Source organism: Platichthys flesus, chromosome 21, assembly GCF_949316205.1.
Source record: "Platichthys flesus chromosome 21, fPlaFle2.1, whole genome shotgun sequence".
Taxonomy (NCBI): domain Eukaryota; kingdom Metazoa; phylum Chordata; class Actinopteri; order Pleuronectiformes; family Pleuronectidae; genus Platichthys; species Platichthys flesus.
This window is the reverse complement of record NC_084965.1, coordinates 10,942,790-10,958,565: the sequence shown is the minus strand read 5'-3', so window position 1 is coordinate 10,958,565 and position 15,776 is coordinate 10,942,790. Positions and strand designations below refer to the sequence as shown.

The 15,776-nt window shown below is 41.6% G+C and overlaps 1 protein-coding gene across 1 annotated transcript in view; it reads left to right on the top strand.

Annotated features, from left to right (window-relative positions):
• The window catches only part of myripb (myosin VIIA and Rab interacting protein b), a 53,342-nt gene extending 42,217 nt beyond the window's left edge, over positions 1-11,125 (top strand). The window contains exons 7-16 of the mRNA XM_062379036.1: positions 1,066-1,234; positions 1,496-2,022; positions 2,565-2,714; positions 2,914-3,657; positions 3,862-3,924; positions 6,267-6,455; positions 6,756-6,917; positions 7,072-7,170; positions 7,363-7,423; positions 8,492-11,125. Of these exons, the coding sequence (XP_062235020.1) occupies positions 1,066-1,234; positions 1,496-2,022; positions 2,565-2,714; positions 2,914-3,657; positions 3,862-3,924; positions 6,267-6,455; positions 6,756-6,917; positions 7,072-7,170; positions 7,363-7,423; positions 8,492-8,610 (2,283 nt within the window). The 3' untranslated portion in view covers positions 8,611-11,125. The remainder of the gene's footprint in view (positions 1-1,065; positions 1,235-1,495; positions 2,023-2,564; positions 2,715-2,913; positions 3,658-3,861; positions 3,925-6,266; positions 6,456-6,755; positions 6,918-7,071; positions 7,171-7,362; positions 7,424-8,491) is intronic.
• Positions 11,126-15,776: the final 4,651 nt, after the last annotated feature.

Here is a 15,776-nt window from a genome sequence, read left to right as displayed (position 1 = left end):
TTTGAAGGTAATTACACACAAAACAGCAACAACACACATGGTACACAGCCTCATAAGACTGCACACTCATATCAGCATTTTACACACACACACACCCCTGATTGTGGTTCACACCGCTTGTCAGCAGGGACCGTTGGAGATTTGTCATCGTCCCGTATGAGAGAAGCATCAAAGCGGCGCTCCCCGGGCCTCGCCATTCAGTTTCCCGCCGCTTCACTCAGCTCAGATCAAAGTCCTGTGAAATACGTCGGGATTCTCCTCAGTGGGCCCACGGGACCGGCTCTGTTTATCAGCTCTATGCAAACACACTCAATGAGACTCATTGATGCAACTACTCAAATCCGTGCTGCATGAGCAAATTCTCACCGTGCATCCTACCCTCTGTAAGAATTCATATTTCTACTGCGCTCCACTAGAAACTTCAGTCTATGCCTTAACATACATTGAGACTTTTATTTTTCTAATCCTAGAATCCTTTATATACACTGATTTTTTTCAAATTAAATTTAAGTTTGAATTTATGCAGATGTGCAACTTTTGAATCCACCCGTGAAAACCCTTTCATCCTCAGTAGAGAAGCCTTTAAATCGACATCCCAATGTTTAACAAGTTTCATGGTGTTCAGTTTTTCTAGAAAAGTGTATATACACAAACTGTACAAAGTTGTTCCACCAAGAAAACTTCCTCCAAACCCTAGAATAACCCCTCATTGACTGGAGGATGAGTCGAAGAGACATTTATGGGTGTAGAAGAGAGATGAAGAGATTTGTACGGCTTCTCCTGGCTGTCTACTTATTGAGTGGTTTTCTAGCTCCATCTGCTGATGGGAGTTTGAACTCACAGCTCTACTATCTACGACTCTTATCTGTCTCTGGAGACTGTGCCACAGCAGTATTTGTCTGAGTGGAGCTTTTCTGACTGGGGCCTCTGGATTTAAGTGAGACACGACCCACAATTATTAACAAAGGCGATGATGAGTCTCCTTTTCACTATGTTTTTGAAAACTCTATTCATTTAAACAGTTGGATTAAATCAGTGTGTCGCTGTGTGTGTGTGTGGTTGTAGAGGTCGCGGTCAGCGTTTTCCCTCACCAGTGACGACTCCCCAGAGAAGGGCCCAGAGGAGGAGGGAGCCGGGGCAGGAGGTGACTTGCACGAGTACGCGTCTCTGAAGCGGGAGGCCAAGGCCACGTCCCTACCGAGCTGGAAGAGCGTCGATCGCCTGGACAACTCCAGTAAATATGAAGTTTTCATTTGATTTCTCCTGCTGTGGATGTTGTTGCAGTAGCGTATTCCTTGTGTTTCATATTTACCGTTTCCCCTGACCATGTATTTCATCCAACGACTACTTTTCAATAACTGGATGTTGTAGCTTTCATTTTCATTTAGATTGTTTCTCTAATTCCAAACATTGCATCCCCTAAAGCTATTTTTAATGAGCACAGGTTGAAATATGTCACATTTTAAAAGTGTTTCTGTTGGCCATGCTCATCCAGGTGCATCTTCAGTGCTCCAGAGCCCAGACGGGAACTGGATCGCCCTGCACAGTTCTCAGCTGTCTCGGCCCAGCCTGCTGACCAAGAGGAAGAGCCTGGTGTTCAGCGTGTTGGAGAAGGAGTCCGGCGTCGTCTCGGCGTACGATGGGATGGGCTCAGACTCCGAGGAGGACAACGACGGCGGCTGGGGCGCGGCTCTGAGACAGTTCAGACGCAAGTTGTCCGACGAGACTTACTACACGGACTCGCAGCACGACCCGGAGTGGACGTACACCCAGCACCTTCCCGTCACGTCGCCGTCCTCCGGCCAGTACACCAACACAGAGACCCTCAACTCGGACTCGGAGGCTTCGTCTGTGCTGTCCGCGTGTCCTCGTAAACCACCTCATAACTTGTTGAGGAAGAGAGGACCGGCGGACACACACCTGCACCCTCACCACCAGCCCCTGTACCACCAACACCTGCACCAGAACTTCTCTCCGTACCCTCTGCACTCAGAGGCACTGGATGTGAACTTCAACCCCACGGTGATTTGGATTTACTCTTTACTACAAGTACTGAGAGAGACATTTTCTAAAGTTTTCACCACTGGAGAAGGTTTTTGAGATTGATTGATAGTGAGTGCTAAGCGTCTGTAGCTGATTCTTTAGCCCCATGGACTCAAGAAGTCGATAATCTAAATTCATAATGTCCAGGTACATCAGAAACAAGCACGTAAAGACAGGGAGACGGGAGGCTTCTGATGCTGGAAACCAAATTGTTAACAGCAAAAATTGACTCAGTATGTACTTATATAGTTTACATATAGTATGTATAACTTCACCCATAATTGATACTGATGCATCACTATTAAAGTCATTTTGTTCAATTAGGCCATAAGATCAATGATTCATGTGGTAGGAAGGAATAAAAAACATTTGTAAGTTAGGATTTCTATTTATTATATTAAATTGTAGCAGAGGAGAAATAGAAAGTACCATAACATCAAATGGAAATACGGAACCTCATAATTGTGCAGCACTGTGTATTGTGCATATGTGCTCAGCTACTTGTGCACCACTGTTCCCAGGTGATGGGAGACAGCAGCGAGGCCGAGGAGCGGCAGGTCGACCCGGTCAGAAGGTCACGACGACGACGGAAAAGCAAGAGGGAGTCTTCAACGGAGCAGAGCAAACCTGGAGGCCAGAGCCACGCTCAGTCCATCTACCCCTTAGTACAGGTGAATGAAATGTAGTTTATTATTGGTGTTTCCAAATCCCCATTGTCAATGAAAAATGTCATATAAGTTTTACCATTTGAGGGCAACTAATAAAAGTTATCTCTACAGCTACTTTTTCCTATCTGTGATGTGTACATTTCATGGTTAATGTGTATTTTCCTTTCTTGCCTGTGTCCTTGTGTTTCCCTCTTAATTCAAGGAGAACAGTGGTTTCCTGCTCAACGCCCTGCTGAAGAGGGGTATGAGTGAGGAGCAGCAAGCACCAGACAATATGTCTACAGCCCCGGCTGCACTGGACGCCTTCAGACTGGATGCCATGACGCCAGAGCCCGAGGACTTGGACACAGTGGCCCCAAATTCCGCGGCCCTGAGTCCCCCACAGCCCCACTCTCTATCTCCAGGGTCCCAGCACCCGGCCTGCGGCTCAGGACCCGGAGACCTGGAAGAGGAGCTGCGATCCCGACTCAGTCAGCTGGTCAAACGTGCCAACAGCAAAGACGACAGCTCGGCTGGAGAGGAGTGGCCCACAGACAGAGACAGTGACAGACAAAGAGAGAAGAAGAGGCTGAAAGACGCAGACAGGGAACGGCAGAGGGCGAGTGAGAGATTGAGAGAGAAACCGAGTGAAACGGTGGAACAGGTGAACGGACAAGAGATGAAAAGGAGTGAGAGACTTAAAAAGAGTCCCTCGGTGAGAGAGGAAGGAAGAGTGAGGGAGAGCAGGTTGGAGAAGGGAGTGGAGAGTTTGGAGGAGAAAGTAGACCACCAGGAACAAACGAGAGGAGACAAAAGAGAAGCAAACAGACAAAGTAAGAAGCAACAAAAGAGAGATGTGGAGAAGGAGGCCGCACAGAAAGGAGGAGGCGGAAGGAGGAGTGGGTCGAGTGCAAGTTCACCTGCTGTTACCCCTTCTTCCCAGGAGGGGGCGCTGTCAGACAACCAGGTGAGGAGGAGTAAAGAAAGAAGCATCTGTTTCCACTGCTTCCCATCAGCTTTTATCTCTGCTCTGAGTCTGCTCAAGCTCATCTGTCTGTCTGCAGTTTGATTAATTTCCCACCTTCCTCTCCCATCCATTTGTTTAACAATCACTGCTGTGTGCTTCTCTTCTTCTTTTTCGCTGGTTTGTGTGTCTGTGTGTGTGCGTCAGGAGGGACAGAACGACTCGGAGCAACAGCAGAGGCTCCAGTTGCTCTCCTCTCTCTTACAGCAGGTGAGATATAGGTGAGACAGTGAAGGTGCACTGTGATATGTGCAGGAGGCCTTGCTCGATAACAACTATGGCAACGTAGCCAGAGTCACTTAATGCATTTATTCCTCCATGAAACGCACAGGCATGCTGCATATTGGTTGTATGCGTGTGTCTAACTGGGTCAAAGGTTGTTTGTGCGTGTTTTTTTTTTATTTCAGTTCAGATGTTGGTAGATTTTGCTGAAGCTTTCCTAAAAACGTTTGGTCTCCTTACAGCTTTGTATTAATTACACAGGAAGTCACCTATCATCAAAGGGGCGGCAGACTTTGTTTCTTACCATTAACAAAAACCTGTGATCTTTTGGTTAAAAGCAGAGCTGCAGTATTGATATTTTCTCATAGTGGACATAATGGGCAGGTCCAATCTCACACAAAGTCAGACAGAGAGGTTCACGCATTCATTTATGAGCTCTCCTCCTGTACTGGTGCTACATCTGAGGCGTGTTGGTCGATGCTGGTTACGTGCCAGACTCATAAGAGCTCCTGTGAGTAATGCTCGTCTCTCACAATGTGGATGACCCAGGTGTAGGGTGGTCTATTTCTGCTGGTCTTCACAGCTCCCTTGTCCAACCTGCCAGGGCGGCTCGTTTTGATGTGAACAGAAGAAAATGTGACATGAGTCATACTTTTGTATACATCAGATTTGTACAGGAATAATAGGCATTTTAATTTTACTTTTGCTTGTTTATAGGACTTTAACTAAAAGAAATTACTAAACCAATTTCCTTCAAATGTATGGGGGTTTGGGACATGACCCAAGCCTGAACTCATTAAATGTTGGTGTGGACCCAGATCAGGGGTCTAATCCAGAATTCTTTATTTTTTCAACATTTATAGATCTCATATACAAAATAAAGTGGAATTTACATTTACCTTAACATGAATAAAAGTAACTAGTAGATTATACACTTATATGCTAATGTTGAAAAATCTGAGTTCCTTCTCTCTATTTGAACTTTCTGAAATACCTTTCATGACAAGTGTCTCTATTGCCAATAATAGGGGCTTTAAAAATCGTAACATTTCTTACTTGCTTTAAAACTGTGCCCCATACTCGACTTTCCATTATAACAGTTTTTAAACCTGCCCCTGCTCTTAACTATTGGGTTAATTAGTATATATACTTATTAATGTATCCTCCATATTCCAAAGTGACATCCTTTCTTAGAGTATAAAATGTGACCATGAGCAGTGAGGCATCAGGGTGTTTGATCTGCATGGCGACGGCCTGGTTCTTTGGAGTGGATGACAACGTCAGACTCTCACCAAAGATCCATTTCTCCATCGACCAACCCCATGTCAATAGCTCCCAGCATCCATCTCTGTGACTTCGTCTTTGTACCATCACTGAACGGTTAATTAAAAAAAAAAAAAGATAAGAGGTTTGGTCCTCAGACTCATGTCTCTGTACTGAAGCTTGTCTTCACCAACGCTCTACCACTCATGTCTCTCACTCATCCCTGTACCTGCCTCTCCCATAAACCGGATGATACTGCCTCTGTGCTGCCGAGAGGGAACAATATGCCTCCGACACCACGGACAAAGCTTCACATCTGTCTCTCTTTACCACGACATCTCCTTTGCTTCCTCTGTGTTCAGAAGTAAACAGCGTATTTCTTTACAGAGAAGGCATGTTCACCACTGAATTTTGATTCACTACAGAACTTGAAAACAAGCTGCTCTTGTAAATCTGAACACAGTAAACACGTGGAAAGATTTTCATTTATTTTTCTGCCAAAGGACGGCATGGCTCGTTCACATACATATTTTTGGTGAGGGGTTTAGATGGACATGGATATTGGCCTTATTTTGAAAATTTGGCAGATGATTAAATTTGTGGCTTTTTAGCTTCACAAATGCTTTAATTCATCTCATCTGCATATAGATCATCATGCGTCACTTTTTGCACCGTCTGAGCTCAAACACCAAAACATCCATTGCTCCATTGGTTTTGTCTTAAAACTTTCACTTGTTTCCTTCTCTTTTTCCTCATTCCTCACGATTCTGGATTTTTCACCAGCTCTTTTCGTGGTGCGACAGTAATATGTGTATGTTGCACAATCGTCTTTCACACACAGAGAACACGAGGTAGAGCTGCTGATGAAATGATCAAAGTTTAGTTAGTCCCACTCTAATGATAAAGTCATGATTGCATTTTATCATCACAATACAATAAGTCCTTTGTGGTTTTATTCATTTTATATATGTGCTCCCCAATTTCTCTCAGCTATTTCTTCTTTAAACTGTAAGCCCTTCAGAGTGTATCATACACTGACAGTGTGTGTTTGTGTGTTTCTGAAGCAGAAGTACTCGGCGGCGTCTCTCTGCAGCATCACCACAGAGGTGCTGAAGGTTTTGAACGCCACAGAGGAGCTGATTGGTGAGGCGGGAGGTGAGAGCCACACCCCGTCCGAGTCCATGAGTGCTTCTCCGATCTCCAACTGCTCCGATACCCGGCGGCTGGACCAGAGGCTGACCAAGATGGAGGAAAATGTAAGACAGTCAACAGCTACAGTCCAAATATTCAATTTCACCATTAATTGTCAAGGGGGTGGGGGGCGGTGTGGCGTAGTGGTTAGAGTGATGGTTCTCCAACAAGAAGGTTGCCGGTTCAAACCCCACTCTCTCCCATCTGCATGCTGAAGTGTCCTTGGCAAGATAATGAACCCCTAAATGGCCCCTCATGAATGTTGAGTGTACTAATTGTAAGTCGCTTTGGACAAAAGCGTCAGCCAAATGACATGTAATGTAATGTAATGGGAACTAACAGTCCAGGTTATCTCCTTCATGAAGGTGTACCTCGCTGCTGGTGCTGTGTATGGCCTAGAGGGGGCGCTAGGGGACCTAGAGCAGTGTGCCCGCAGTATTAGCAGTGATACCACAGACACAGATCTGGCTTTCCTTGAAGACCAGGTCGCCACTGCAGCCGCTCAGGTCCAGCACTCTGAAATACAGGTACTGCAGGAGGTTTTATATCACACAATTAAGAAGTGGACTACATGTGTCTCTTGTGCATTTTAAGACTAAAATAAAGATTGAAAGAATAATTGCATGAACCATATTGCAAATGGTTGATTTTGTAGAGTGAAGCTTTCTTCTCCTTTCTAAGATCTCAAACATTGAGGCGAGAATATCAGCCCTGAAAACAGCTGGTATGAATGTGACCGTCTGCAATCGCTTCTCCAAGTACAAGCCACCACAGGCGAAGGTATCACACTGCCGTTCAACGACACCCACACACAGTAGCCTCCTCTTAAGGCCGCCTCCAATAGCTGTGAAAACAATTGTATGCTAACATTTAAACATAAGTATCGATATGTTAAGCAACACAAGGAAAAGGAGAACATAGAGCAGCTCTTAACCAGGAGCAGGGTGTTTAATACAGATTCTCTCGTTACAGCCTCAAACTCTGGATACATCACGCCATCAAAGACGGAAGCTTCCAGCGCCACCTCTGAAAGGTACCAGTTGATTTAAATTAAAGCTTGTTTTGGAGATATACAGTGAAAAAAATGTAAACAATGAGGGAAAATATCAATGATAAACATTTTACAATCATCCAGCAAATTTTGATGGGACTAGAGAGGGTAGGTTATTGATAATAATTCAAGGGCATTAGATATTAAATAAAAGTATAATTATAATTTTTTTGGTTTTCAAGTTGGATTTCCATGCCTTCTGGTGTCTGCAAAATTATTTCATTTGAACCAGTTTCAGAGGTTTATGACCCACGCTGATTAATATCTATTAACATGGGGAAAGAAAATATCTTAATCACTCTATAGTTGATCTAATGATGTATATAAATGCGGCAGGTATCTTCTGCCGTGATGTCCTGCTGCACACATCAGGTTAAGCAAAAGAGAATTGAGTCTGCTCACCTGTGCTGACTTACTATGATCACATCAATCCATACTCTCGTAACCAGAGTGAGTGAGAGAGACAGAAACATGGAGAGGGACACTCACTCACCTTTAGTAAATGTCACACATTTTGCGCTTTGTCCTGAGAGAAGAGATCGACGGCTGAATGGATGCAGAAGTGAATACATCTGCTGGAAAGGGAACTGAAAAGCTCCATTAGATGCTAAGCATTCAAAATGGAAAACACACACAGTGCAGGAGGATAAGGCAGATTTTTTTCTTTTCTTTTAATCAACCAACAAGAAATCTTTTCCTTTTTAATGTCGGTGAATGGCCTTTTTCTGTATTTTATTTTTGTCTTATTTTTTTCTTCACCCGCATTCCACACAATAGATCTGATTCAGGTTGGGGGGGGTCTTATTCAGCCGTCTTCATGGCTGGAAAGACAGGACGCAGTATAATGGGGCAAAGCCAATGACCAAGACATGTAGTCGTGTCGTTGATTTCAGCTTTAGTCCTGTTTTAACCAACCGTCATAACGTCTACGTCTAGACAGACTGTTCATCTGAATCATATGTCACCGACAATTTGTCTTTTATGTCTGGACATGTCTCCTTTTGAATACCACCTTTTTTCATTCTGCAATTTGTGTGTGTTTTAGAAAAGTTGGAGCCAGAGCAACAGGTGAAAGTGTTTCAGCCATAGTGACTGTCGGCAGCACAACAAGTCCCTCTGGGCCAACTCAGAGCCCCAGTGACGGGGGCCCTTCTCATCCAGTGCCTTGACCCAGCGTCCGCCTCCAGCTCAGAGCCAAGCCGGGACCAACACCTGTCCTGTGTGACCCCACCAAGCACTCAGCCCAAAGCCAGGCACTGTACCGCGTCAATGGAGACACTTCGCAGGAGACGCGACTGGCTCTTTCCCCTTTTTCCATGTTCTCCTCATGGCCGCCAACGTAGAGCGTCGTCAAGCAAGGTTTGACTCAACAGTCAGTCTCTCTGCCTTAAAATCCGCAAACACTCCTCGTGACCCAACTCCAAAAGAATATCTGTACAGGCAAAGAAAAAAAGAAAACATGTCCTTCTATCTGTTTGCAAGAGTATTGTGATTTAATGTGAAATGAAGATGTGGCGAAATCTTTCAAAGACTTTCTGTGATTCAACGTCTGAAGAAGAGGCGGAGCCGTGTTTAACACTGCAGCTTCTCTCACCAAATGGAAGGAATTTTTTTATTGTATTATTTAAAAGCTAATTTTGGATGATTGTCAGTTTATACACACACACAACCAGTAATTATAATCATTGTTATACATTTGGCTTTTTACAAATAAATGAAGTTCCCAGAAAAGTGTTTATAATTTATGAAGTATATGAATGGTGCATCTAATTTAAATGCTTATTTCTTGTAGAGAGATAAATAAAAGGTTTGATACCTCTCTGTTTGTATGCTAAATGTAATGAAAACACAGTAGAGCCAGGTGCTGGTTAGTTGGCTTGGGCGTCTTAAACATGGGGAAAGGCTGTTTCTGACAAAAAAAAAACTGCCTTCTACCAGGTTGAAAACTCAATATTTTGAGTAGCACTAACTGTTGTGAACCAGAGACTGTATATGAAGACGGACAATGTTTCACTTCCTCCCACTATCCAGAAATTAAGCCAAAACATCTCTATGAATGTTTCCATCTTGCACATTTGGAGCCAGAATCTGCGCTGTAGCAATAGGACGAGGCCACAGTAGTGAGATTCCAAAAGTACACGTACTCGACTAATCGTGAGTACTTTAATACTGTACAAAAAGGCTGATACATACTTATAAACTCACCGGTTTCTGGTGTTAGCTTCATATTTAGCATATAGACGTGAAAGGTTTTGGACTTTTTCATGTAACTCACAAACATTTCCTAAAATAAATATGAACTGCAATAATATTTTTGGAAAGTGCTCTCCCATTGAATTCCAAATAGAAGTATTAGTAAGACACATACAGTATACACAACATAACCCTCCACAGGTCTGACAGTCAGGTTGGAGTATTTCTGATTTCCTCAGTGCAGTATTCTTCAACCCAAAGTCATTTTCTTCTATCTTCTTTTTACTTTTAAACATTGTGGCCTTTTTGTTTGATCATCATGTTTTCCCTTTGCTGGGTCATATCCAAACTTGTGTTGCATTCAGCAAAATACTGTAAAGATTTTTACATAATGAGGCCTGTTGGGCTTTACGACAAATGCCATGAAACCATGATTTTGTTACAAACAATTTATTTTTGTACTTAGTGAACGTTTTTATGCAATACCGCTGAAATAAGTACTATTGCAAATTAAAGGCTTTATTCTCTCCTCAAAGGAGCCCTCCTCAGTCAGTCCCATCATGCGTGGTGACTCAAAGTGCTTTCAGTGTGTGTCTGCATTTACCATTTGATATTCTGCCAGTAATGACAATGGTAAATGCTGCAAAAGCACAGGCAGCAATAGTCATTTTAGGAGCGGCGAGTACGGTTCATACTGTGTTTGTACCTCTTAAACACTAGATTTGAGAATACTGCCTTACGTTTTTGAGGTTGTTTTGCTTTTACTCCTTCACCACTTACATTAGTTAGAATATCAGTTAGCCATGCACATAGTTGTCAAGGTTTTTACTTTGGCAAACAGCTTAAGCGCATGGTTGGTTCACCTGCTGGGCTGCTTGAACTTAAAGGTCTGATGCGCTCCTGTATGAATGCTCTGCCCTGTCTATTATTGACCTTTTCATTCCAGTTCTTTCAAATCTCTGGTTTTTGCACATTGATCCTGTACTTTTGTAAACATTGTTCTCCAGAGGTGTCGGTGTAAAATTAAGAAAGCATGTTTCTGGATTTATCAAATGGATGTAAAATTCCCCATGATAAGCACAGCCACAAGGGTCCAATCATCAGTTACTTGTATTTTTCTAATGTAAAAAAAATAAATAATAGTACTTCATGAGAGTTTAATATATGTATATGTGTGAAAAGATGGATGTGATATAGACTGTGTGTATTGATCAATCTTTTGGTGTTCTGCGCAAGGGACTGCTGCGTATACATGTCACGACTGGATTCACACAGAGAGATATATACTTTTGTTCCTGTTTAATCCGGTTTGAAAGACTATGAAGAGGTTCACTGTGCACAGCTCCACTTTTACGTGCAATCGTTTGTTGCAATCCATATGCCATGTCGGGGAAACTATTAATGTGCAAAAAAATACAGATTCTCTATGTGCCACAGTACTGAGAAAAAAAATGTATATGAAATGAATAAAATTTGAAAACTTAAAGCATCTTTCACAAGTGTTCCTTGTGTAGTGCAATACAGGATAATCACAAATTCTTTTATCAAATAAATACATTTATGTACGAATAGTTTTGACGAGGGAGTTCACGTCGTCTCAGAACAGACACCAGAGAGAAAATACAGAGAAACATTGATCAAGATTTGTTTTAAAGTCACGCTGCCATGGTAACCAATCCCTGTCTTCTCCGTCCAGCACTTAAGAGGTTCTCCTCGTTTCAGATGGTGTTGAGGAGCAGCTCCAGCTTCCTGACGACAGGCTGTGCCTCCCCCTCCCCAAGCAACAGACATATATATACACATTAATTGTAAACAGAGATGTACAAGTACACAAATATAAAAGCTTGACGTTAAATTTAAGCAATGTCCGAATTTACATCAGTTGATCCAGAGCATGTGACAACGTTAAAAACCAAAGGAAGGTCCAAAATGTTATGTTTATTTGCCTTCTCATCCACATTTTACATTGAAGTGAATATTTTCACATCTGTCTGCAGAGCACAGAGTTTAAGTACAATGAGGTGCAGGTGATAATTTGATCATCAGTTTCAAACCACAAGAGACAACCACACAATGGATCTCAGGACATTCATTCACGAAGATAGGTTTAAATCTTAAGCCCAGAAAACAAGTCTTTAGTGGAGTGTGGGTACAATTTAAGATTATGCATACTATTATACTAAACTGAGAAATGTCGCTCAAAATTCAAATATGGTCACAATGCAATTGCACATTTCACAGCACAGAGTAAGAAGATCCAATAAATATACATTTTTTAAATATAAACATTATATTACATTGTAAATATTCATGTCAAAAGAAACTTCAGTAGACAACCTTAACACACCATTAACATGCAGACTTAAGGTCAAATAAGAATCCCATTAACAAAGGGGATATTAAAAATAGAAACTTCAGTTAAAAAGTAAACTTGCATTATAAACAAAGATACGTTTGAATAAATTGAACAGTGTGATCTGCACAAGTTTTGTTGTGCTCCTAACCTTAGACAGGAGCATAAAATAATTAAGTATCCACATTTCAGTTCTTCCTTCAATAATGGATTCTGGTTATAGACATGTTATTTATTTTTTAAGTCCAGGTCAGATCTTGTTCACTCCATATTCTGGAGGGTAAAGGAAAAATACCCTATCACCCAGACTCTCCCAGGAATGAACTAAAGCAAATCTGAACTTTTGTGATTTGTCAAAATAATAATTCCAACAGCAGCCATAGCTTTAACATATTATAATGGGATGAGTTCTTGTAAAAAAAAAAATTAAAAAAGGTAAATGTCTGAACATGTCTTAAACACTTGATTCTATACTTTGAAGATGGAAAGAACCACCAAGTTGAGAAAAAGCACGAAAATGTCTTGACCAAAAAGTGATAAAATTCAGGTTTTCAATACAACAAATATGACATGGAAACCGCAACAATATACCCAATATCAGTCTCTTAATTGCATTGTGTTGGAATGCTTTATGCCCTATAGGGTCTTGTGATATTTTGTGGTGTGTTGTGTCAATGTGGTGCATCATGTTGTAGTTTGTCATGTGCATGCATTCTTCAGTCTCTGGTTGTGACAGTTTTTCAGAGTCTGATGGATCAAGTCTTTGGATTAAGGTGGCAAAGTCCATGTTAAACTTTGTAGCCAACTTGTTCCCTTTGGAAGTGAGGTCAGGTACCAGCAGTCCTACGGCCTTCAGGTTTAACCTGTGACACATGTTAAGGAAATACAACTCATTAAATCCTTACTATAGTGAAGACAAGTAACCATGTCAGAATTATAATTATTAGACTGACTTGTAAATAAATTAGTCTGTTGTAACCTTGGGGTAAATTAGGAACTAGCATTTCAAGTTGTTTGCTTTGTCAGTGGTCTACAGACATCTGACCCATCATGTGAAAACAGTCATGCTAAATTAAGAAAACACTCCTTCTGCAGGTGTGATGGCAACAGCGAATGTTGAAAAGCCACACGAAGAAATACTGAGATGTGGGGGCAAAGAAGTGAGATTGTTTCCATGCAAAGTCAAGTGAGCTGAAGTTGAAAAGATGCGTATGTAGCAGGTTCCGATGTGGCCCCATCATCAAAAATGCAGGTCAGACAGAAAATCCAGTAAAATCATCCCCGTGGGTGGCTCCTTGTTTTGGGCACAGGGACGCACTAGTGTGGAAATGTAACTAAAGACAAAACAAAAAGAGCAGATTAAACACTTTAAAGAAGAAGGTTTGTCAACCCTACAAAGGTAAAAATAAGAAGTGAATCAAAAAGTCATGCTACCAAAATGGAAACCAATGTATTTAATACTTCCCCTTCACACTTCTGTCACAATAAATCGCTTTAACAAAAGTCTACAGCCTTCCCATCAAAGCCCAAATCCTGTTTCTACTATAGGACAATGCCCTATAACAAGACTGCTAGAATTCAGCCTACAGTATGATGCATTAGCTTAAATAATGTGTAACTGAGGAGAACCTCTTAGAATTGGCTGTCACCCTGATTCACTTAAGATAAGTCATTATCTAAGTTACGAGTTGTCTCTCTGCCAGGCTTACTTCCTCCCAAAGAACTCAAACGCGCTTCTATTCTGTCCCCTACATACTGAGTGAAGACAATTCCATATATGAAGGAAACTGTCCAATAATGTCCCTGCATCACCAATTACACAGCAAAAAAGAGCGACAGAGCCAGTCGCAGGCTAGTGTCATAATGCTTTGCAGGGGTGGGATAAATTCCCCTGCTGGGAGGCCTCCCAATATGATGCGCGACAACAAAACTTTGTTGAACATAGAAAGGTTCAACTCGAGTCTCCAGTAGGAATTAATCTCGGCAGATGAGACAAGGCAGCATAAGATTCAAATTTGGGGTGGTGAAAAACCAACCCATGTACATCCACCTTTGATACAATGGAGGCAGGCAAAACTAGATAAGAAATAGCAATTTGATAGACTGAAGAAAACGTCTTCTCACAATCTCTCAGGTTCCGTTTCGCTGCGTCGCATAGATTCCTCTGTGCATGCTTTCTTTCGTAGTATTCATTTTGTTCTGCGTCTTTTTCTGCAGCTCGTGACCTGAAGATGACAAGACAAACTACAAGAGAAGAAGCAAGCCGCGCATCCACGCTCAGGATAGCCTTCAGCTCATTGTTGGGGGTAGGGGGGCGATAAACATTTGTCAAGTGCAAATATATATATATATATATATATATATATATATATATTACCAAAGAAGCAGATCTTTAATATTTCACTGTCAGTGTGAGAGAGTCCAGAGCATGATGAAGCCTTCCAGACACTGAACATATGCTACACTGTATTCATATTTTTATTTTAGTATTTAAGTCATTTCATTTATTTCCAAAATTATACAGGGAATTACACACCAGCAGCCATTTTACATGTTATAAGAAAAAATAGTGTACTTAGATCCAAATTGCTTAGAGTACGTTCATCTAAAATATTATAGAAGTTACATAAATACACATCTGACTTTTGTAACCAACCAAACGGCTTGAAAATCTGTATAAAAATAAAGAAAATTCACAAAGTGCTGAACATTTTAATTGTGGACAGACCTTCTGCCGAATGTGCTTTCGAAGACATGGCTGCATGGACCAAGCCAGCGGAGGGTTAGATTTAAGATTCAACCGTGAGGTAAAACCGCAACAATGTGCAGTCTGTTTGAATGGAAGGTTTTTCTTCCAGTCATCCAGAGTTTCACCGGATCTTTACCTGAAGCTTCAGACTGAAGGAGGAAGCTTTTCAGTCAAAGACACAACATGATGAAGTCATTTCTGATGAATCCATCGCACAAACAGTAAATTCATCTGGTTTAATCCAGGCTGCTTTATTTCCTGTTAGTGTAAATACGGTCCAGGAGTTAATATGTTTCAATTAAGTAAAATAATCTGCCTGTAGCACCTTTACTGATGTTGCACCAGTTCTATTTTCTATTTGTGTCTTCAGCCTCCTGTGTTTGAATTTCTTTCCACCACAGCTGCTTCACAGGACCTACAGGAACAGCAGAAACTAAGTACCCAGTTCAGTTCCACTCAGCTTCATTCTAATTTACTGTAACTTTAATCTGGACATGGGTTAAAGCTAAACCGTTTAAAATAGTTTGTGAAAACAGAACTAGGAGATAGCACACCTCAGGGAGGTTGCTCTTCAGAGTGGGGGCATGAAGGCACGGCCACCTCTGGTCCTCAGGACTGTGGGTTGGACAATAGGAACTTCACTGAGGACCTCAGGTTAGGACAAAAGATCTGAAATGTACTGAGGTGCAAGCTTAGAATGAATGGGCCTTGAAAGTCAGTGATAAAATCTTCAAACAAATTCAGAATTTTACTGGAAGCCAATGAAGAGAAACTATAATCTGAGTAATATGGTTTTGGAGTAGATTTGTTGAGGAGTCTGGCTGGATGTTTTTTCTCAATTTAGAATTTGTTAATATATGTATATGTGTGAAAAGATGTATATGATATAGAGTAATGTGTGTATTGCTCATTCATAGCTGACCTAACTGTAGTGTCTTGCGCAAGGGACTGATGCGTATACGAGGCTGGATACACACAGGACATCACATTTTCTAACTGTGCCCCAGATACTCACAAAGAAAGAGATTCACACAGATAAA